The sequence below is a fragment of the Salvelinus alpinus genome, chromosome 3, assembly GCF_045679555.1.
Source record: "Salvelinus alpinus chromosome 3, SLU_Salpinus.1, whole genome shotgun sequence".
Taxonomy (NCBI): Eukaryota; Metazoa; Chordata; class Actinopteri; order Salmoniformes; family Salmonidae; genus Salvelinus; species Salvelinus alpinus.
The window spans coordinates 9238236-9262407 of NC_092088.1; the positions used below are offsets into that span (position 1 = coordinate 9238236).

Genomic DNA, 24172 nt, shown 5'->3' on the forward strand with positions numbered 1-24172 from the left:
CTGTCAGGGAGAGGGAGGGGGGGGGGGGGGGGTTTGGTGATTCTTGATGTTGTCAGGGAGAGGGGGGTTTGTGATTGTTGATGCTGTCAGGGAGAGGGAGGGGTTTGGTGATTCTTGATGCTGTCAGGGAGAGGGGGGGTTTGGTGATTGTTGATGTTGTCAGGGAGAGGGGGGTTTGTGATTGTTGATGCTGTCAGGGAGAGGGAGGGGTTTGGTGATTCTTGATGCTGTCAGGGAGAGGGGGGGTTTGGTGATTGTTGATGCTGTCAGGGAGAGGGGGGTTTGTGATTGTTGATGCTGTCAGGGAGAGGGAGGGGTTTGGTGATTCTTGATGCTGTCAGGGAGAGGGGGGTTTTTTCAAATGGGAAAACATTTGTGGAGATATTAGGTGTTGGTTGCAACCTATAAGCATAATCACATTTCTTCTCAGAGTATCAAAAAATACAGTTTCTTGCTTCTGTATTTCTACACTTCTGTTTTGTAGTCTTCGAGAAGTATGTTGATTTTGGGGAAATGTAGTTTTACGTTTTTGTACAAGTGAATTCAGAAAGAGTGGGACATCACAAACTGGGACAGCTTAAACCTGGTGGGTTTATTTCTGAATAGTTTACGCAGGGCTCTGGTTCTTGTAGTACTGTTACTAGTGCATCTCTGTCTTCTGAGTGACATCTATCCAACATATCAGCCCAACACATGATGCACTTCTGAAATCCTCAGATGTTTCCTAATCACACAAACTGGTATTGAATTGGGGTACAATTAGGACTATAATAATGGTATCCCAGTTTATGTAAGCTGCTGTCCCAGTCTACCAAATGCAAACTGATAATATGGATTGTGACTCCGTGTACACAAATAGGTGTGTCGTGCCTCCTGTGAATATGATAGCATTATTTTGTGTGATTATAGGAAACACCTTGAGGATTCCCGAAATGTGTTGTGCTATGTTGGATAGGTGTCTGAAGAGATTAGAGGACAGATATCCAGAAAGTGTCCTATTTTTATTCTCAATTCAGCCTCAATTCGGTATTTGACGTTCTCGTCTTGCTCTGTGAGTTGGCCAGTTGAAAAAAGGCCAAAAGCCAAAACGTTTTGCTTTTAACAAAGAATCTTTTTTTATTTCATTCCATTGTCCGCCAAGAGTTGCTGAATCTCTTCTCTACTTCAGTTGGTCAATGCAACGCTACAACAGAAGATGTCATTCCATGAGTCAACAGGAAGCAACCAACAGGAAGAACTTATCACGCAGCAACAGGCTAGCTCTAGATTTCTTCAAACACTACTAACGGGAGATTTATTACATGCACCTGTGTGTTAAAACAAACTTGCAACCAAAAACCCACAAGAATAAACCTGCAGATCAGGTGATCTTGCATCTTTTACCATGTCAAACATGTTACCGTAGATACCAAACATCTACGTCTAGGTTCTCTACTCCCGCCCCCAATGAAATATCGCCCTTTCGGGAACCGTGAAAAAAAGAGGCTGGTAATTAATCAAACAATTATTGTAAGAATATAGGATTATATTTCATACAAACATTTAATCTTATACAATTATTTCATCTTAAATGTCAACACAATTATAATATAATTATGACACATTAGAATATAATTTGTCATTTTAAATACTTTGTTTAGACTAATTTAATGAAAACAGATTATATTAACTCAATAATTTGGCTTGATTTAGTTACCAGTTTTATATTTAGACAGTTAAGGGATACTTCCTGCTGTAATGAAACTGGCACGGAGTAGGCCTCGAACCCTCGACCTTCTAGCCCGAAGTCCAGCGCGCTATCGACTGTGCCCCCAAAAGCATGCTCATGCGGCAGAATCAATATCCGTGCTTATAAACCCAGGGTCGTTACACTACTTTTGATAGTTAAAGTATAGTAGGAAAGATAGCAACACAACTTTACATTCAGAAAATGTGTAAATCAGAGAGAATTACACATCAGCCCACTAAGGTTTCCCAAACTCAGTCTGAGGGCACCCCCTGGATGCACGTTTTGTTTTTGCCCTAGCACTACACAGCTGATTCAAATAGCCAACTCATCATCAAGCTTTGTTTATTTGAATCAGCTGTGTTGAAAAGGGTTGCAACCTTACAATTTAACCCAGTAAATCTTGGGAGTCATTTGAAACTTTACTAATTTCACAAGGGAAATACAAAATAATCCAACAATAAATGAGTTATACCTTTTCCTCGAGTGTGTCTTTATTCTGCATTTTGTTTGATTTCCCCTGAAAATTATAGCAGCAAATGTAGGACTGCTGGTGATCTGGCCCATTACTCTATGCAACTGATTATTGCATTTCTTTGGTAGCCTAAGCCCCATCCTACATAGCCATAATTGCCTGGACTGTATGCACAGCATTATATAATAATGTCTGTTCTATTTTCAGGTCATCACCAAAATATACACTACCGGTCAAATGTTTTTGAACACCTACTCATTGAAGGGTTTTTCTTTATTTTTACTATTTTCTACATTGTAGATTATGAAATAACACATATGGAATCATGTAGTAACCAAAAAAGTGTTAAACAAATCCAAATACATTTTATATTTGAGATTCTTCAAAGTAGCCACCCTTTGCCTTGATGACAGCTTTGCACACTCTTGGCATTCTCTCAACCAGCTTCACCTGGAATGATTTTCCAACAGTCTTGAAGGAGTTCCCACATATGCTGAGCACTTGTTGGTTGCTTTTCCTTCACTCTGCGGTCTCGACTCATCCCAAACCATCTCAATTTGGTTGAGGTCGGGGGATTGTGGAGGCCAGGTCATCTGATGCAGCACTCTATCACTCTCCTTCTTGGATAAAGAAAAACCTTTGAATGAGTAGGTGTTCTAAAACTTTTGACCGGTAGTGTATGTTCATCTCTCAAAGGGTGCTGTCAGATCATGAAGCAATTGGGACCATTGTCACAACAACCAGCAGAACTGAAGCATGTCTCAGAGACAAGTTTCTGAACATGTTTGTTTTGGTGACAGTGTTGCTGGGTCCGTTTGTCAAATGTGCTCCAAATATCTTCCAGACTACTGCCGTTTACTTCTAATAAAATAATTTGTATTCTCTTACATCCTGTGTTTTGAAGATTCCTATGGTAGTGTGCTGTCATATATACTGTGCATTCGGAAAGTATTCAGACCCCTTGACTTTTTCCACATTTTGCTACGTTACAGCCTTATTCTACAATGTATTAAATACATTTTTTCCCTCGTCAATCTACACACAATAACCCATAATGACAAAGCGAAAACAGGTTTTTAGAAATAGTTAAAAAACAGAAATATCTTATTTACATAAGTATTCAGACCCTTTGCTATGAGATTTCGAAATTGAGCTCAAGTGCATCCTGTTTCCATTGACTATCCGTGAGATGTTTTTACAACCTGATTGGAGTCCACCTGTGGTAAATTCAATTGGCTGGACATGATTTGGAGAGACACACACCTGTCTATATGAGCTCCCACAGTTGACATTGCATGTCAGAGCAAAAACCAAGCCATGAGGTTGACGGAATTGTCCGTAGATCTCTGAGACAGGATTGTGTCGAGGCACAGATCTGGGGAAGGGTACCAAAACATTTCTGCAGCATTGAAGGTCCCCAAGAACACAGTGACCTCCATCCTCCGACTCCAATGTGTTGGCGGAAACACAGTTCAACTGACAACCGAGGTCAGCCTGCAGGCACCCAGCCCACCACATGGAGTCGCTAGAGCACGATGAACCAAGTAAAGCCCCCCCCGGTCAAACCCTCCCCTAACCCGGACGACGCTGGGCTAATTGTGTGCCGCCATATGGGACTCCCAGTCATGGCCAGTTGTGACACAGCCCCACTACAGCCTGGGATCAAACCCCAGGCTGTAGTAACACTGCAATGCAGTGCCGTAGACCGCTGCGCCACTCAGGAGGCCCCTGGCCTCCATCATTCTTAAATGGAAGAAGTTTGAAACTACCAAGACTCTTCCTACAGCTGGCCACCCGGCCAAACTGAGCAACCGGGGAGAAGGGCCTTTGTCAGGAAGGTGACAAAGAACCCTATAGTCACTCTGACAGAGCTCCAGAGTTCCTCTGTGGAGATGGGAGAACCTTCCGGAAGGACAACCACCTCTGCAGCACTCCACCAATCAGGCCTTTATGGTAGAGTGGCCAGACGGAAGCCACTCCTCAGTAAAAGGCACATGACAGCCCACTTGGAGTTTGCCAAAAGGCACCTAAAGGACTCTCAGACCATGAGAAACAAGATTCTCTGGTCTGATGAAACCACAAATAAACTCTCTGGCCTGAATGCCAAGCATTACGTCTGGAGAAAACCAGGCACCGTTCATCACCATCCCTACGGTGAAGCATAGTGGTGGCAGCATGTTACAGGATCGAGGGAAAGTTGAACGGAGCAAATTACAGAGAGATCCTTGATGAAAACCTGCTCCAGAGTGCTTAGGACCTCAGACTGGGGCGAAGGTTCACCTTCCAACAGGACAATGACCCTAAGCACACAGCCAAGACAATGCAAGAGTGGCTTCGGGACTAGTCTCTGAATGTCCTTGACTGGCCCAAACAAAGCCCGTACTTGAACCCGATCGAACATCTCTGGAGAGACCTGAAAATGGCTGTGCAGCGACACTCCCCATCCAACCTGACAGAGCTTGAAAGGATCTGCAGAGAAGAATGGGAGAAACTCCAAATACAGGTGAGGCAAGCTTGTAGTGTCATACCCAAGAACACTCGAGGCTGTAATCACTGCCAAAGGTGCTTCAACAAAGTATTGAGTAAAGGGTCTGAATACTTACGTAATATATATATATTTTTTAAATAAATTTGATAACATTTCTAAAAACCTGTTTTTGCTTTGTCATTATGGGGTATTGTGTGTAGGTTGATGAGGGAGGGGGGGAATGATTTCAATCCATTTTAGAATAAGGCTGTAACGTAACAATGTGGGAAAAGTGAAGGGGTCTGAATACTTTCCGAATACACCGTATAGGCATTGACTTCAGAACCATGGATAGCACCGGGTCATTTGAAAGTGGTTTCTACAGAACGTACTGAGGACTCCCAGCCACACTTTTGCCTCTACACATGAAATAGTTTCTTTCTATATAAGCCAATATGAAAACAACTAGGCCTGCAGTGTATTGCATTGTGGCCAATGGAATGGGTGGAGAAAAAAGCCAGCAACACTCCATATTATTCAGAGCCTCATATACTGTATCCATTCTACAGACCCTACTGAGTATTCCCTATAATACTTTAACTGTGGCACCCAGAATAGTTTGTGCTGTATAAGCCAATATGTATTCCATATATATATATATATACAGTATATATACACACAGTATATATACACACAGTTGAAGTGTACATACACCTTAGCCAAATACATTTAAACTCAGTTTTTCACAATTCCTGACATTTAATCCAAGTAAAAATTCCCTGTTTTAGGTCAGTTAGGATCACCACTTTATTTTAAGAATGTGAAATGTCATGATAATATTACAGAGAATTATTTATTTCAGCTTTAATTTCTTTTTGGAGCAGTGACTTCTTCCTTGCTGAGCGGCCTTTCAGGTTATTTCGATATAGGACTTGTTTTACTGTGGATATAGATACTTTTGTACCTGTTTCCTCCAGCATCTTCACAAGGTCCTTTGCTGTTGTTCTGGGATTGATTTGCATCTCTAGGAGACAGAACACGTCTCCTTCCTGAGCGGTATGATGGCTGCGTGGTCCCATGGTGTTTATACTTGCGTACTATTGTTTGTACAGATGAACATGGTACCTTCAAGCGTTGGACCAGACTTGTGGAGGTCTACAATTTTTTTTCTGAGGTCTTGGCTGATTTCTTTTGATTTTCCCATTATGTCAAGCAAAGAGGCACTGAGTTTGAAGGTAGGCCTTGAAATACATCCACAGGTACACCTCTAATTGACTCAAATTATGTCAATTAGCCTATCAGAAGCTTCTAAAGCCATGACATAATTTTCTGGAATTTTCCAAGCTTTTTAAAGGCACAGTCAACTTAGTGTATGTAAACTTCTGACCCACTGGAATTGTAATACAGTGAATTATAAGTGAAATAATCTGTCTGTAAACAATTGTTGGAAAAATTACTTGTGTCATGCACATAGTAGATGTCCTAACCTACTTGCCAAAACTATAGTTTGTTAACAAGACATTTGTGGAGTGGTTGAAAAACGTGTTTTAATGACTCCAACCTAAGTGTATGTAAACTTCCAACTTCAACTGTATATACAGTATATATATATTTTTTAATATTTTTTTAAACTTTAATTTAGACAGGGGCTCACTATTGAGACCAGGGTCTCATTCTCAGCCCTGTGAACATGAAAACACAATTGAACCTTTATTTAACTAGGCAAGTCAGTTAAGAACAAATTATTATTTACGATGACGGCCTACCCCGGATGACACTGGGCCAAATGTGTGTCGCCCTATGGGACTCCCAGTCACGGCCGGGTGTAATACAGCCTGGATTCAAACCAGGGACTGTAGTGATGCCTCTTGCACTAAGATGCAGCGCCTTAGACCGCTGTGCCACTCGGGAGCACGAGTATACAGCCAGTACAGAGAGAGGGTCTGCAAAATTGTTGGATCTCTAATTAATACAGGAGCTGAGGTACTGCTTTTTATTTATTTTTTTAAGTTGCCAATGCTGGGCCCTTCTGGTATTCAGAGACTCCCATACATAAAAGTTATATATATCCATATATATCAAATAATGTGATTTAAAAATATATGATCATATTTAAAACCCATGCAGTGCTGTGAACAAGTATTTGCCACTTTCTAAATTTTCTCTAATGCATATTTTTGACACTGAATGTTATCAGATCTTCAACCAAAACCTAATACTACAGTAGATAAAGGAAACCTGAGTGAACAAATAACACAACAATTACATACTTATTTCATGAACAAAGTTATGCAACACCCAATGCCCCTGTGTGAAAAAGTAATTGCTCGCTTTACACTCGATAACTGGTTGTGCCACCTTTAGCTGCAATGACTCCAACCAAACGCTTCCTGTAGTTGTTGATCAGTCTCTCACGTCGCTGTGGAGGGATTTTGGCCCACTCTTCAATGCAGAATTGCTGTAACTCAGCGACATTTGTGGGTTTTCAAGCATGAACTACTCGTTTTAAGTCCTGCCACAACATCTCAATTGGGATTAGGTCTGGACTTTGACTAGGTCATTACAAAACTTCAAATGTGTTGCTTTTTTAAAAATGTTAATTTAGACTTGATTGTGTGTTTGGGATCATTGTCTTGCTGCATGACTCAGCTGCACTTCAGTTTCAGCTCACAGACAGATGGCCTGACATTCTCCTGTAGAATTATTTGATACAGAGCAGAATTCATGGTTCCTTCTATTAAGGCAAGTTGTCCAGGTCCTGAGACAGCAAAGCATCCCCAAACCATCACGCTACCACCACCATGATTGACCGTTGTTATGAAGTTCTTACTCTGGAATGCAGTGTTTGGTTTTCGCCAATAATGTGACCCATGTCATCCAAAAAGTTATACTTTTGAATCATCTTCACATAGAACCTTCTTCCAAGAGTCTTGGTGATCATCCAGGTGCTTGCTCTAGCACTAGATCAATAGGGTCTGTAGAATATTGTTTTTTTTAACATAAATTTTAAGCACCATTTCTCAATGTGCTCCACCTTTTATAATATTATATATTTTGTATAAAGTAGCAATTTTCTTTAACTTAGATTCTTCCCCTGATGTACTTATAATTTTGTGACATTATTTTGACATTATGCACTATGCAAAGCTGCAGAAATGATTGATTTCGTCTCATACACATAGCGTTTTACCACAGACTTTTATTTTGAAGGCAAAAACGGAAAGCCGGTATTCTTAATGTTGCTGCTGGGACACTAATGTTGCTGCCATAACGCTAATATAGTTAGCTGCGTGTTCACATTTTCTAACTAATCTAAAATATGTGCCATTTACTACGCAGGATTTGAGCCATACCGATAGTTTGCTACACCTTCTCCACAAAACTGCCTTTGATCAATCGTATAGTTGCAAGCCATGAGTTCCAACAACGTTTCCCTGTCAAAAGGTAAATATGCCATGCTAACTAGCAAACAAGTTGAAGCTAGCTTATATTAGCTAGCTTCACAGCTAGCTAGCTAACGTTACGTACTTAGCTACGAAAACTGTTGTTATTTAGCAATATTTCAGAAAAATTTGAGCTAGTTTATGACATTGGTTAATGTAATCTGTAAATGTTTTGACGATGGCATAATAGATAGATAGATCATTTCGTAAGACTGCGACCTTGACTTGTTGCCTCCTGTTTTGGCTAGCCAGGCAGTTACTAAAGAGTTCACACAACCCTTTTCCCATAAAAAAAATATTAAAGCGCTAGAACTGATGCGTGTCAAGAAATAACTGCGACAAAACGCTCTGGAAAACTGTTAAAATTTACTCTCGATGAACTCGCTCGGAAGAGGTGGTTTTAACTAAATTATTATTTTATTTCGACTTTGTTTATGGAAAACCGTATCAAGCGAGTTAAGGGTTTTGCTGCGCCATTGGATATTTGAGGTGGAAGTTATGGAACTCCCTCTTGTGCTTCTATTATGGGGAAAAGTTCACAATGAAACGGACATTAAATAAGGGCAATGATACATTTGCATCTGGCCATCACATTAATTTCGATGCCATTCTAGGCTATAATAGCCTGCATTTGATACAATAAATATGTTGGAATGGCGAAGTCACCAGAGTCATACATTGCAAATCAATTTTTGGCGCTTGTGTATCCTACCTGGAGCTGGCAAAGGATTTAATAATTAGCCTATAACTTCAGTTTATTGCTTATTGCTGTTGTAGCCTTCTGTTATTATGCGATTATTAATGCCCAAGTTTAGTTCATTCAATTGGAAGTTATCAATTGTGATCATGGTCACAGCTCGCCTCTATTGCAATTTGCCGATCAGCTGTTAAAATGGTTGCATTAGATTGACAGAAAAAAGTCAGTCAGATTAGGCTAAAGTAAAAAGCCAAACACAGGCTGTTGACAAGTTTATTCAGTTCATATTCATATTTGATTCAATGATTGAAATTAAGACCCCATCATCAGTAGGCTATTCCAGCGTTAATTTATAGGCTATTAGGCAATACAAGCACTTCTTACCTCGAAATCGCCTTGCTATTCAGGTTGAATAAATGAGTCTGTCAATTTGGTACATGTTTCAGTTTAGTTAACACCTTGCCTATACTATTGTAGGCTATCTCAGGGTTTCCCAAAATCTGACCTGAGATTTCGAGATCCTCTGTCCTGAGACCCAAACTCATCACTAAAACTCTCCTGTAGGATGTAATTATACTTATGCGCAAAAAGGATTACGGTTAAATCGACATCCATTGATGGAAAATGATGTGGCGAATTATCTTTTCTCCTGCAACATTTAGCATTTCATGTCGCTACGGGTTACGTCGACATTCCTTCTTAATTTCGCTCGATAACGTTATAGAAAAAGGGGTTCATATGAGGCCGAGAAAAGTATTTCTCTGTAAGGCAGGGTTTCCCAAACTATGGGTCGTGACTTGATTTTAAATGGGGTCGCGAGAGAAAATGTGTGCATGGTTCATAGAACCGGGCTCATGCCTGTATCCTGTAGCTTTTATATGTGGTTGTAATAAACAGAGCTGTTTCTGTTTTCTTCCAACAAATGTGTCTCTTTTGAATGGTTTATGCTACAAAATATTATGACCCCATAACTGAAAGGTAAGACTCTCAGGAACATATACATACACACTCTACTGTGCCGACAACTCATTACAACTGAGTGCACAAGACCAGGCAATAAATCAGACTGGGGGGAAATATAACTTCTACACAGAAGATCTTACCACGTCATCTTCTGAACCTCCCAATACATTTCAGATGCATTTCAGATTGAAATACTGTCAATAATACCAGGAGCCTGCCTCCCGAGTGGCGCAGCGGTCTAAGACACTGCATTGCAGTGCTTGAGGCGTCACTACAGACCCGGGTTCGATCCCAGCCTGTGTCGCAACCGGGAGACCCATGAGGCGGTGCACAATTGGCCCAGCGTCATCCGGGTTAGGGGAGGGTTTGACCGGCCGGGATGTCCTTGTCCCATCGAGCTCTAGCAGCTGGCTTCCGAGTTAAGCGAGCAGTGTGTCAAGAAGCAGTGCGGCTAGGCAGGGTCGTGTTTCGGTGGACGCGTGTCTCTCGACATTCACCTCTCCCGAGTCTGTACGTGAGTTGCAGCAATGGGACAAGACTGTAACTACCAATTGGATGTCACGAAATTGGGGAGAAAAATTGGTAATAAAATAAAAATACCAGTAGCCACAGCAGCCATTATGGAATGGCACATTGCGTTGAACAAAGGAGCTGATTGGCTGACCCTGCCATTCCAAAATGGCTGCGGTGGCTACTGGTAACTAGCATGAGGATGAAAAGGGCAGTTTTCCAGGAAAACTAGCAGTATTTCAATCTTCTCGATGTATCAGTGTGGATAAAGATAAAATGTGGAGTACAATGGCATGTCCCATCCCTGCATTGAGGTGTTTTTCATCCCCTATCTCACACCGGCTCCACAGTGTCCTAATGATTGCGTTCCGACCTCCGTGCATCTCCGTGTAAACAAGCATAACGGAAGGGCGGGTATCTTCTGGCAAGCAGCCACCATTCCATTCCATTAAATGTATCAACGTTAAAGCAACAAAATGTGACAACTGCACGGTATGGATTCTTTACAGAGGCAATGCAATACATTAGAATGTATTCTTCTTATTAAAGTGTGGTTGGAGCCCTACCTAAACTAGATACTGGATCAGAGTCTTAAGTATATTTTTTTTAACATTTATTTAACTAGGCAAGTCAGTTAAGAACAAATTATTATTTACAATGACGGCCAACCAAAAGGCCTCCCGTGGGATGGGCTGGGATTAAAAATGTAGGACAAAACACACATCACGACAAGAGAGACCACACAACACTACAAAAAGAGAGACCTAAGACAACCATACAGCATGGCAGCAACACATGACAACAACACGGTAGTAACACAACAAGGCAGCAGAACAACATGGTAGCAACACAAAACATGGTACAAACAGGTAGATACACCAAAACATCACGCAAAGCAGCCTGTCTTAAGTTTCTGTTTTTTGATTTACAGCTGAATTGGTGGCAGCCATCGGCGTGACTGCAGGTGCTACAGCTGCGGGCATCCTCCTCTTCCAGTACTTCTCCAAGGGGTCAGGGGTCAAGCCCAAGGTCAACCTGGACCTGCAGAAAGACGACCCCAAAGTGGTGCATGCTTTTGACATGGAAGATCTCGGGGACAAGGCGGTGTACTGCAGGTGTTGGAGGTCCAAGAAGGTAGGCTCGCTGTCGATCTGATACTCTCTGTTTGATTTAGGTTTGATGGAAATTAAGCAGAGAGAAGTATTAAGACTTGGCTCCTATACATGAGTCATGTCTTAACCACTAGAAATACATAGACACGGCATTGCAAGATGCGGTTGTGAGGAATCAGCCAATTAAAACAGACTGTAGGCTAGTAAGGCTAGTAGTTATTACTTGCATTTTTGAGCAGGAACAAGGCAAGGAATTTTAAGATGTATTTAGTGTATTCTAACAACTTCTCTGGCCCTAGTTTCCCTACTGCGATGGCGCTCATGCTAAACATAACGAGGAGACGGGGGATAACGTCGGTCCCCTCATCATGAAGCGAAAGGAGGCCTGAACAATCAATCAATCATCCATCCATTTGATTCCATGACTGCCGCTGCTAACATACGGACGCCAACAAGTGCTCTTCACTACAGAAAGGATGGCAGAGGTTTACTTGACACGTGTACACTTGGTATTTACTCTGAAATTAAACGGGAACAGTCATTACGTTACTCTATGTTAATAACCAAATAATCACTTTTTTTGGTTGTAATTTATTGATTGATCGAAGCAACACTTATCACAGGACCAAACAGTTATACAATATTGTTGAAATGACTTGTAATAATACCTAGAATGATGGTAGATAATTTCAGTGTGATTATCGAGGAAACAGGGCTGTGAATGTACTGTAATATAAAGTGCAGGGCTGGTTGTGTTTATTTAATTGAGCTTTGGCCTCTGTGCGTTATGTGATTTTCAGAATGCAAAGACTTGCTTGTATGTTTGATCAATGTCTGCCTTCCTTTTTTATTTTATATACCATAGAGATGTATCGAGAGATGTATCGACATCACAACGCTGTATCCGTCCCATTATGGCGTCTGTGTTTAAGCATGGGCAGCGCCATTGAGGCCATCTCCATTTTGAAGTAGTTAATTTTCTTCTTCTACTACTTCTATGAGTTAGTAAACAAACTGAAACTGAAACTGATAGTCCCATCTGGAGGGTGTTGTTTGAACAGGTATAATAAAGTCCAGGTTGGTGATTTTACTGCCACCTGCAATTCTGGAATGTTTACTCCCGAGTATAATTCATTGGCTGATCCATCCTCATGACTTGGATGGAATTATGTGATCCTTCCTTAACCCATAGGAAGTCGACTACTCCAAAATGGTGAAAGTCCTCAATGGCGCTGCCCATGCTTAAACAGGCTTTTGGAATACAAGAGTCCTCTATCATTCTGTATGGTTGATACTCAGGAGTTTTTCCTGACCACGGGACCTGATCAGGGATATCTCTGGACCTTTTTATTGGAAGCCATAACTAGGTACTTTACATAGTTGTAGTCCATATAATCATAACTAGGGCCCAGAGTTTTTCCATGGTCAGGTCATGTGGTTAGGAAAAACGTCTGGTCCTACTGAAGCGTTGTCAGGGAAACGGTGAGGTTTGATTTGATTGTTTTTGATTCAACTTGTGAAATCAAATTGTGTAAATGGTTTCAATTTTCAATGGATTTGGGAGATAAAGGTTCTGCAGGTTTCTTAGTTGGAGATGAATCATTGGGAAGGATTGCTTTGTTGCCCAAAGTGTGTTAATGTTGACGCAAAAAGTCTAAACTTGTTCTATACTACATACCAATTGGATTCCTGGGTTGTGTTCAGTAGGCAAGAAACATTTGTGGAATGTAGTGAAACTAGGAGGTAGCCGACTTGAACATGATAAATACTCCGTTTTTAAAAAGGTTTCGCTACGGTTTACCCTACTGAACACAGCCCTGTACTAAACACGTTTAGTAGCTGAATCTGAACTTTTCATGCAGCACTTCTGCCAACCAGCTTATTCATTCACACCCAAGGGGTGCACATTTTGTTTTTTGCCCTAGCATTGCACAGCTGAATCAAATAATGAACTTAACATCAAGCTTAGATTATTTGAATAAGCTGTGTAGTGCCAGGGCAAAAAACAAAATGTGCACCCGGTGGGGGTAAGAATGTGTAGGTAGTGTGTACTGTCTGTGTGACCTCTGATTTCCACAATATGTGATTTCATCCAAATCCATCACTTATCTATCAATAAAAAACCAATATCGATGTTCATCTAGTGCTCTAGACAGTGTGTTATTTTCCAAATGCTGTGAGCCACTTCACACCAAAGTAATGTATTAGATTGATTTTAATTGAAAGGTTCAATCAAAGGGATTTAATGGAAAGAATATGAAGCATATTCCTCTCCCCAAAAGGTGTGCTCATTCACAACTCCATCTCTGGCTGATGTGTAGGCAAAAGGGTGTGCTCATTCACAACTCCATCTCTGGTGATGTGTAGGCAAAAGGGTGTTCTCATTCACTACTCCATCTCTGGCTGATGTGTAGGCAAAAGGGTGTGCTCATTCACAACTCCATCTCTGGCTGATGTGTAGGCAAAAGGTGTGCTCATTCACAACTCCATCTCTGGCTGATGTGTAGGCAAAAGGTGTTCTCATTCACAACTCCATCTCTGGTGATGTGTAGGCAAAAGGTGTTCTCATTCACAACTCCATCTCTGGCTGATGTGTAGGCAAAAGGTGTGCTCATTCACAACTCCATCTCTGGTGATGTGTAGGCAAAAGGTGTTCTCATTCACTACTCCATCTCTGGCTGATGTGTAGGCAAAAAGGTGTTCTCATTCACTACTCCATCTCTGGCTGATGTGTAGGCAAAAGGTGTTCTCATTCACTACTCCATCTCTGGCTGATGTGTAGGCAAAAGGTGTGCTCATTCACAACTCCATCTCTGGCCGATGTGTAGGCAAAAGGTGTGCTCATTCACAACTCCATCTCTGGCCGATGTGTAGGCAAAAGGTGTGCTCATTCACAACTCCATCTCTGGCCGATGTGTAGGCAAAAGGGTGTTCTCATTCACAACTCCATCTCTGGCTGATGTGTAGGCAAAAGGTGTTCTCATTCACTACTCCATCTCTGGCTGATGTGTAGGCAAAAGGTGATGCAGACCTGGATCAAATTCGTTCAAATGTGTTGCACTTTATTAGGTATGCCTTGGTAGCCTACAATCATTACAATGGAAATAGATGTGAAAGTGGAGTCTTGCCTTGACGACCAGTTTCAAAACCAAGGACAGCAACAATTTCTTTTGACCTATGATTTGAAACTTATTGATTCACTTTTAAATCTCTCTATTTCTGTGTGTGTGCGATTTTGGGCATGGCATGCATGGGTAAATCTGAACACTGTCTTTTTTATTTTATTTTTTATTTTTTTTACAGTTGGTGGAAGTTGAAATATAATTAATGGTATAACGGTTAATGATAACTACAGATGGTGTTAATTCAAGGGTCTGTATATCCAACCTTTAATGGTGCCCCTCTTAGATTCATTTAGATAGGATAACCAAATATTACATTTTTTTGTTTAACCTTTTGTTTAACTAGGCAAGTCAGTTAAGAACACATTCTTATTTATAATGATCGCCTACCGGGGAACGACAGATTTTTACCTTGTCAGCTCGGGGATTCGATCTAGCAACCTTTCGGTTACTGGTCCAAAGCTCTAACCATTAGGCTACCTAAATCAGATCAATTAATTATTCTAGTAATTCATCAGTAAATGATCTTGAATATTAATTAGCCAAAAGTCACAACGTCATTGCGTTGTCGACAAGGAACCTGCAAGTAAGCATTTCGCTGGACAATGTATACCATGCATATCCCGTACATATGACTAATACAACTTGAAACTTGAATTAAAGGGTAACTACACTCAAAAATCTAAATGTCTTAGGTTTTTGCCCAGACCTCAAACGTGGTCTGCTGATGTGGTTTAAGCATTGTTGTGGACAATGATGTTGTTTTTCTGTCTTTCTATTGAAAAAGTGTGACTGAGTGTGAAAATCAGATTTTTTTCAGGGGGGAAATCAGAAACCTGTGAATTTCTGACTCGGTTGACAGGGTCATTTATCTATTATTTCAATAGTAAGTTTACTGTTAGCCAACTGCACAGACCTGACTGAAAGACCAACATGGGATTGATCATTTTAGGTCATCAGAGTGTATGTCACTGTTTGTGACAGATTTTTCCACACAGGGCACAATTCCTTGACCGGGCAGGCCGTATATCGGAGTGCGTGGACATCGACTCTAGGCGGTTAAGGACAGAGCCATAGATACGATATCTGTAAATGCCTTTGGCGTGATCTTATCACCACAATGGTGGAATTGTGTTTTACTGTCTTCTAAGAGCTCTCAATTCTCAAAAATCAGGAAGCAGAACTGTCTAGATCCGGTGACAAAGCAGAACGAAGTATTTACCTGCTGCTAAGGATGTAGCATGTGACACATTTTTATGTTTCTATAGTCGGACAGGATTTAGAGATGGATCGTTGACAATTGACATTGTCTGTCCACGTAAATCGTTTTTTGTTTTCTTATGAACTTTGAACTCTAGTTGAATCGATTTAGTGACTTATGTATTTCCAGTGGTATCTGGGTAAAGTGCTGCTCTTTGGACTTTTAGATTCTACTAAGCTTATAGGCATAGTTACTCTCTCCAGTCCATCTATGGACATTCTCTCTTCGTCCTGAATACTGCTAATAACACACTAGTAGTCTATACGGCTCCACTTTTAACCACATGGAGGCTCATTGAGATGCACCCTGTCCTTTGGTACAGACCTGCTGAGTACCACTAATGATATTCTTGTGAGTGATTGATAGTTGTTAATTATAGCCGGACAAAGTGTGTTACATAATGGATGATAAGTGTATCTATACTGTAACCACGTTTGCTTCATTTTGTATTGCATATTTACATTTAATGGAACAATTACGGCCGCAATTAATGTCCATGAGTCATTCTACTGTCCAGTCTCTCTTTGGGAAAGGCTGTTCTAGTTCTGGTTATTATAGTTCTAGTTCTGGTTATTATAGTTCTAGTTCTGGTTATTATAGTTCTGGTTATTATAGTTCTAGTTCTGGTTATTATAGTTCTGGTTATTATAGTTCTAGTTCTGGTTATTATAGTTCTGGTTATTATAGTTCTAGTTCTGGTTATTATAGTTCTGGTTATAGTTCTAGTTCTGGTTATTATAGTTCTGGTTATTATAGTTCTAGTTCTGGTTATTATAGTTCTGGTTATAGTTCTAGTTCTGGTTATTATAGTTCTAGTTCTGGTTATTATAGTTCTGGTTATAGTTCTAGTTCTGGTTATTATAGTTCTGGTTATTATTGTTCTAGTTCTGGTTATTATAGTTCTGGTTATTATTGTTCTAGTTCTGGTTATTATAGTTCTGGTTATTATAGTTCTAGTTCTGGTTATTATAGTTCTGGTTATAGTTCTAGTTCTGGTTATTATAGTTCTGGTTATTATAGTTCTAGTTCTGGTTATTATAGTTCTGGTTATAGTTCTAGTTCTGGTTATTATAGTTCTAGTTCTGGTTATTATAGTTCTGGTTATAGTTCTAGTTCTGGTTATTATAGTTCTGGTTATTATAGTTCTAGTTCTGGTTATTATAGTTCTGGTTATAGTTCTAGTTCTGGTTATTATAGTTCTGGTTATTATAGTTCTAGTTCTGGTTATTATAGTTCTGGTTATAGTTCTAGTTCTGGTTATTATAGTTCTAGTTCTGGTTATTATAGTTCTGGTTATAGTTCTAGTTCTGGTTATTATAGTTCTGGTTATTATTGTTCTAGTTCTGGTTATTATAGTTCTGGTTATTATTGTTCTAGTTCTGGTTATTATAGTTCTGGTTATTATAGTTCTAGTTCTGGTTATTATAGTTCTGGTTATAGTTCTAGTTCTGGTTATTATAGTTCTGGTTATTATAGTTCTAGTTCTGGTTATTATAGTTCTGGTTATAGTTCTAGTTCTGGTTATTATAGTTCTAGTTCTGGTTATTATAGTTCTGGTTATAGTTCTAGTTCTGGTTATTATAGTTCTGGTTATTATAGTTCTAGTTCTGGTTCTGGTTATTATAGTTCAAGTTCTGGTTATTATAGTTCTGGTTATTATAGTTCTGGTTATTATAGGTCTAGTTATTATAGTTCTAGTTCTGGTTATTATAGTTCTGGTTCTGATTATTATAGTTCTGTTATTATAGTTCTGGTTCTTGTTATTATAGTTCTGGTTAAATTTAATGAAATACTCAAGAGTAATGGACAACTGGAATCTTACGATCAAATTTGATGTCATTGTCAAATGTCATGTATTCCAAAGTGCTTTCATTTGACACTGTTGTTGTTCGATGGCTCAGCTCACTCTAACAGCACAAATAAACCACAAATTAGAAGGAGGAATTGGATGGACATATAGTTGGAGGCGGCGTTGCAGGTAAAGCTCGAAGAAAGGTTATTTATTGGTTGATTATTGGTCCAATGTTGATACAGTTTTATTGATGTTAGACAAAATATGTAAAAAATAAAAAAATAAAAAAAGTAAAATCATAAACAAATGGAACAATGTTCAAAATTGTAAAAAAAAATCTACTACAACCAAATATTTTACAGAAACATACAGAAAAGACATCCTGATTTGCAACGTTCAACATGTTCATCTCAGAACTATGTCTGCCACTTGTTCCATTCAAAACATTTTAAAGCTTTTACTATTAATTCATTTTCTCCTATTAATTAGAAACACAATTCCAATATAATTACTGAATTAAGAGATTCATTATCAAATATATATATTGTTTTATTTAACTAGGCAAGTCAGTTAAGAACAAATTCTTATTTTACAATGACAGCCTACCCCGGGCCAAGCCCTCCCCTGTCCCGGATGACACTGGGCCAATTGTGCGCCACCTTATTGGACTCCCGATTACGGCCGGTTGTGATACAGCCCGTAATCGAACCAGGGTCTGTAGTGACGCCTCTAGCACTGAGATGCAGTGCCTTAGACCGCTGTGCCACTCGGGAGCCACAAATATGAGGGAATAAAATTACTACTGAATCACACTGAGAATATTACTACTGTTTTGACATTGCTATTGAGCGTACGCAGTATGGAGGAGTAGGGTTTTATTCTGGTGACATAATGATCGACGCTTGACTGCCATTTGACAAATACAAATATTTTCCATAATAAACTCACAATGTGAGTAGGCTACCTACATGATATCTGCCAGCTGTTGGCTAGAGAGCACGTGCCAAGACCAGAGTGGACACATTGAACTTTAGATTTTTATTTGGGTTTATGAAAACTTATGTGAAAAAGTACATTTTGTGTACACTATGTCAGTGCTTCCCAACCCTTGTCCTCCAGTACCCCAACAGTAAACAGGACTGGTCCTCCAGTACCCCCAACAGTAAACAGGACTGGTCCTCCAGTACCCCCAACAGTAAACAGGACTGGTCCTCCAGTATCCCCAACAGGAAACAGGACTGGTCCTCCAGTATCCCCAAAAGTAAACAGGACTGGTCCTCCAGTATCCCCAACAGGAAACAGGACTGGTCCTCCAGTATCCCCAACAGGAAACAGGACCGGTCCTCCAGTATCCCCAACAGGAAACAGGACCAGTCCTTCAGTATCCCCAACAGGAAACAGGACTGGTCCTCCAGTATCCCCAACAGTAAACATTTTTATTGTAACCCAAGCAGTTTCTGCTTGTCAACTAATCATCAAGCCTTAATGAGTTGAATGAGGTGTGTTTGTCCAGTGCTACAATGAAAATGTGTACTGTTGGGGGTACTGAAGGACTGGTCCCGTGTACTGTTGTGGGTACTCTGGGGGTACTGAAGGACCAGGGTTGGGAAACACTGCATGTCATCACACACTGATTTTGTCCGCAACAAGTCATTCTGGTGGAAACACACCACTGGTGGAAAAATGCACTTATTTTCTTTATGCTGCAGAATATTCACATGAAAATCTGTCACCAATTGGATGGAAACCGAGCTAGTAAGGTACTTATTTGTTACCCAGAAATGACTTGACATTCATATAAAAACGGTTGCATTTAGTCTCTACTATCTATATACAGCTGCTTCTCTAGAAATGATCTTCAACCTTCTCAACAGAAACCTCCTCTGTCAAATGACAGTATTCCTCCCATCCCTAACCAGCCTTAACCGTGTCGCTAACCCGTTCCCTAACCTGACTCACTAACTTGGCTTTAGCTCGGTCTCCATGGAGAAGACTGGACAACGGTCTGTTTCCAACAGCAACCTGCTGTGTGTGTAAACATGACACCTAACTGAGATGCTTCCAGTTGAAGAGATTGAACGGGATCTTAAACACTTACAAATTCGTAACATACCATATGAATTGCAGAAAGAAAATGAAAATTCAAGACGTAACATATCACACGAAATGGGTGACGTTGTACACAATTGTGCACAATTTTCAGGGACCCGTTTTGGCTCGTGAGCACTACATTTTAAACTACAGTCTGAAATGATACAACGCCTTTATAGCATCTCTTTAAGTGGGAATCAGGAAGTAAGTGCCATCAGGCTAACTGAGTCTACAAAGGGCAGTTGACTTGAGCCGAGTCAGTAAGGGAGGCAGTAGAACGTCAGTATAAAACAGATCGGGCGGTGTGGCCCAAGCCACCTAGTGAAGGACAAGAAGAACAGGCACAGAAGTCTGGTTGCACAAAGTCAAGTGAAGGAGGGATGAAAGCATGAATGGATGGACGGATGGATGGATGGATGAATAGATAGACGGATGGATGGATTGGATGAAAGCATGGATGGATGATTATAAAAAAGGGACGGGGGGCCCTGGTTCAGTTAGTTGGGATGGTGAGGGTCAGGGTGGATCGCTTAGGGGTAAGAGGTCAGAGGTTAAGGTTAAAGGTCATCAGTGGAAGTCTGGTTTGTGAGGGAAGGTGCATCCTGTTTGTCTAATGGTGACGTTGGCAGCGTAGTGTCCTGCTTTCACACATTGTTCCAATGTCTTATCCTGGACCAACTCTGACAGGAATCCTCCTACAAAGGCATCACCGGCTCCATTTGTGTCCACAATGTCCTTCTGCTCAATCTGCAGAGCTTGGAACGTCTCCAACTTGTCACCTCCTTTGGTCATGATGGTTTCGTCCTTCCCCTGAGTAAAGACAACAATTCTCGGTCTCTTCTTGTTGACTCTGGGCAGAGTCTGGGCCTTCTTAGCATTCTCCTTAATGTCCTCTGTCTCAAAGCCTTGCTCTTTTGAAAATGTGGCTGCCTCTGTCTCATTGCCGAACAGCATGTCTACGTAGGGCATGACCTCCATGAGGGCATCTTTGAAGTACTGGCAGATGAAGGGAGCAGAGAGGTTCAGAGTGAACAGCTTGTTGGTCTCAGATGCGTGTTTGGCTACTTTCAGTATGGACTCCAGAGACACCGTCAGGAAGAAGCCAGCGATATAAAATACTTTGGTTTTCTCCACCAATTTCCAGTTCTCCTTCAAGTCCAGATGTTTGTCCTTCTTATAATAGTTAGCTGCTGCTAGATTAGCCACCATAGACCTGTTGTCCCCGGTGATGCACACGGCGCAGGTCCCTGTAGGCTCTTCTGTCTGCTCATAGTAGTGGGTGTCCACGTGGACCTCCTCTGCCTTCTGCTTCAGAATCTCCCCAAACTTGTCCTCCCCGATACAGCCGAAGAATGTACACACCTTGTGGGGCTCCTGGATCATCCACTGGGCGACCTTTATAGAATTCTGAGTAGATCCTCCGGCATGATATTCTACTTTGAACTTGAAAATCTCTTCAAACAATGCTTTGTGCTTGTCCTCCGCCAGAATCTGGTCGTTGGCCTTCAAACTGTACTTTTCCAGGAAGTCCTTGTCCACAACGGCTGAGATGTCTAGAAGGGGGTTCCCCATCCCGAACAGAGAATTAGGGCTGAGTTTGGTCAGGGTTTTCCTCTCTGGAATTTTCCTCTTAGGAGTGTTCCTCTCTGGAGTTTTCTTCATTTTCTTGGCTCTGGGTTCACCTGATGCCATGGTTCTGAAGGAGCACACTGCAACCTCCTTGAGTAAAGATAGGGATATCAAAATATTTTAACATTATTATTGAGTATATTTTGCAGAACATTATCTCAGAGCATATAGAAAGTCACACATGATCTGTGAATAGATTCCGCATATCTTGTACCCAAATGCAAAACATTACAGGCATTATTTAACAGCCAAAGTCAGCAAAAAAAGGAATTTCATACCTTTTTCAAAGTGTAAAAGTTCTGTCACACTCTCCCCTTTTTGTATTCAACCCAATTTAAATGATTTATAATTTTCCAGCAAAGTAATTTATCAACTGTCTGAAAGAAACTCCAATTCCCTTTGGAGTTTCACTAAATCAGAGGCCCGCCCAGGAGCGCAGACATTGAGCTGGCGTCATGGGACCGGCCCTTTCTGCTCCTCGGAATAAAACCCCCACCGTGGGAATTTATCTTCAGACCAGCTTACCTCGATTACCACGAGAGGGCTGAGGTTTTGAAGAGAGACCATAAACCTGAGTATAAGCTAAGGTTTGTGAAGGATGGTTTTGTTCTCTTTTTAACAAAAATATATGCCTTATAGAAATAGGACATGTTAATCACAAAACATAGCGTGACTGCAGAAAAGCTGTTGGTAATCTAGGGTGTCGACTGTGCAAACCACAAGGTTGAGACAAGATGGAAAAATGCTGAATAACAAGAAAACAGGAACTGAGCAGTGTAGCCACTGACAAATCAGCTCAAGCTTCACAACAAACACTTCCGGATATCTGGATCCTGAGTGCTGTGGGGCTGGGACCAGTCTGGGCACCACCGATAGGCTAGCAAGTTTAAACCACGCTAAGCCTCTACTGTGACAGGCCAACTCTAAAGTTGGAACTACATCTGTCACAGTATAAAAGAAGATGTCTGTTCTATTTCAGTCAGTTCCCGTATATACAACCCGTATATATGAAAATTGCATTTACCATTTATCGCTTATGTTAAATAAAAATACTTAAAGTATATTCGGTGACTCTGAATCACATTTTATCCTGATACCAGATTCGATTGACGCAACCTTTTACAGGTTTGAGTAGATTGCTGAATCTTTTAACCATACCACGTGGTTACTCTTAGACTATTGATACCGACAGAATAAGAACAAATCTTTGATGCTAATTACTAGTCTGCAGCTAGGAATTCGGTATCATTGAACGCGAAGACCGGCAACCGCCGCAACATCTATTCTATAACAACATCACTGAACGTTACTCTGAACTATCCATTCTAACCACAGCAGAGAGAGAGCGAGAGAGAGAGAGAGAAAGTGGACAAACTCTCGAACAGAAACAAACTTTCCAACAGCGATCAAGACGACACACTGAGCGTAAATATATATATTGATTGCAATTATTCCTGAATGAGTGATCGTTCATGTGCAAAGGATTAGCATTCAATTGTTATAATTATCAACTTTGTAGTGTCTCTTATCTTTCGCGCCCTTCTCAGTCCCTTTGTCCACCAAGCCGCCATGCCGGTTTAGCCCACTAGGACACATTCCCCTATCATTTCCTTGTAACCATATCTACTTGTTTGTTTATGCATTTCTGTGAATTACTTCGTAAATAAAGGATATAAGACAATTGATGTATAGATGACTCATAGTGAAGACTGGGTTCGTGCAAATAACCAACAATTTACGACGTTTGGAATGAGACTAACGTGAGGTAAATAATAATTCATTAATTTGAAGACTAATTGGTCAGATATTAAAATATCTGAAGAATTATATTAGGAAAATTATAACTTTGTAATCTGAATATTTTCCTTGGTGCCCCGACTTCCTAGTTAATTACAGTTACATGATTAATCAGTTTAATCGCGTAATAATAATTACAGAGAGTTATTTGATAAGTCTTCAGTTTTAATGATGCCAAAGACACGACACAACCTTTTAAGTTGTTTCGGAGGGGATCAATCTCTGTAATGACCCTGTGTTGTAAATTATATTTGACTGGACTGCCTTTTTGTAATCCTAAAAACACTACTTTACCAGCGCCATCCAATACGGACCAAACACACACAACACAATCAATATCTACATGTGTGAGCACTCTGTTCTTCTTATTCTTTTGATTCCTTTATTTCCATTCTCTCTTGTTTTTCTGTGTATATCTTTCTCTCTCCTCGTAAGAGGATTTCTCCGTTGGCCACCTTTTGAAATGATTCTTGCCGGCTCCTTTATATTTCCCAGTGACCGAGTACGAGCCAGAAGCCTGGTTTGGCCTCTGTCCGCTCACCTTCGACGAGCAGATCTATGTACTCTGCATTGGAGAGTGGGTTGGGTTTCGAAGCAATCTCTTTCAGTTTGGCTAAATACTTTGCTGATTCCTCAATAAGAGACGATACTACATCCTACAGATCTTCCTACTCCTCTTCTAGATTTGCGATTAACTGCTTCTACCTCCAAGCCATTAGACTCCTGAACAGCTAATCAAAGGGCTACCCAGACCCCGCTTCTATGCTGCTGCTACTCTCTGTTTATTATCTATGCATAGTCACTTTAACTCTACCTACATGTGCATATTGCTATTGTTATTTTACTGCTGCTGTTTAATTATTTGTTACTTTTATTTTGTATTTTGTTTTTACTATAAACATTTTTCTTAACTTCTTAAAGTATTGTTGGTTAAGGGCTTGTAAGAAAGCATTTCACTGTAAGCATTTCACCTGTTGTATTCATGTGACAAATAAAATGTAATTTGATTTTAAAAAATTACATCTTAGCCTTTGCAGCATTCTGGAACTTTTCTTTCATGTCATCCACGGTCCGCTTTTCTCTAACC

The 24172-nt window shown here is 40.5% G+C and overlaps 2 protein-coding genes across 2 annotated transcripts; one reads left to right on the forward strand and one right to left on the reverse strand.

Moving 5' to 3' along the window:
- The first annotated feature begins 7874 nt into the window (after positions 1 to 7874).
- On the forward strand, positions 7875 to 13532 carry LOC139569978 (CDGSH iron-sulfur domain-containing protein 1-like). The gene is made up of 3 exons (XM_071391388.1): positions 7875 to 8112; positions 11213 to 11415; positions 11693 to 13532. Exons 1-3 carry the CDS (start codon positions 8082 to 8084, stop codon positions 11780 to 11782), a joined length of 324 nt encoding a protein of 107 aa, XP_071247489.1. The 5' UTR covers positions 7875 to 8081; the 3' UTR covers positions 11783 to 13532.
- A 4222-nt stretch (positions 13533 to 17754) lies between these two features.
- LOC139569979 (adenosine kinase-like) lies at positions 17755 to 22016 on the reverse strand. The gene has a single exon (XM_071391390.1). The coding sequence runs from the start codon at positions 21349 to 21351 to the stop codon at positions 20227 to 20229; it is 1125 nt and encodes a 374-aa protein (XP_071247491.1). The 5' UTR covers positions 21352 to 22016; the 3' UTR covers positions 17755 to 20226.
- Between the last annotated feature and the right edge of the window lie 2156 nt (positions 22017 to 24172).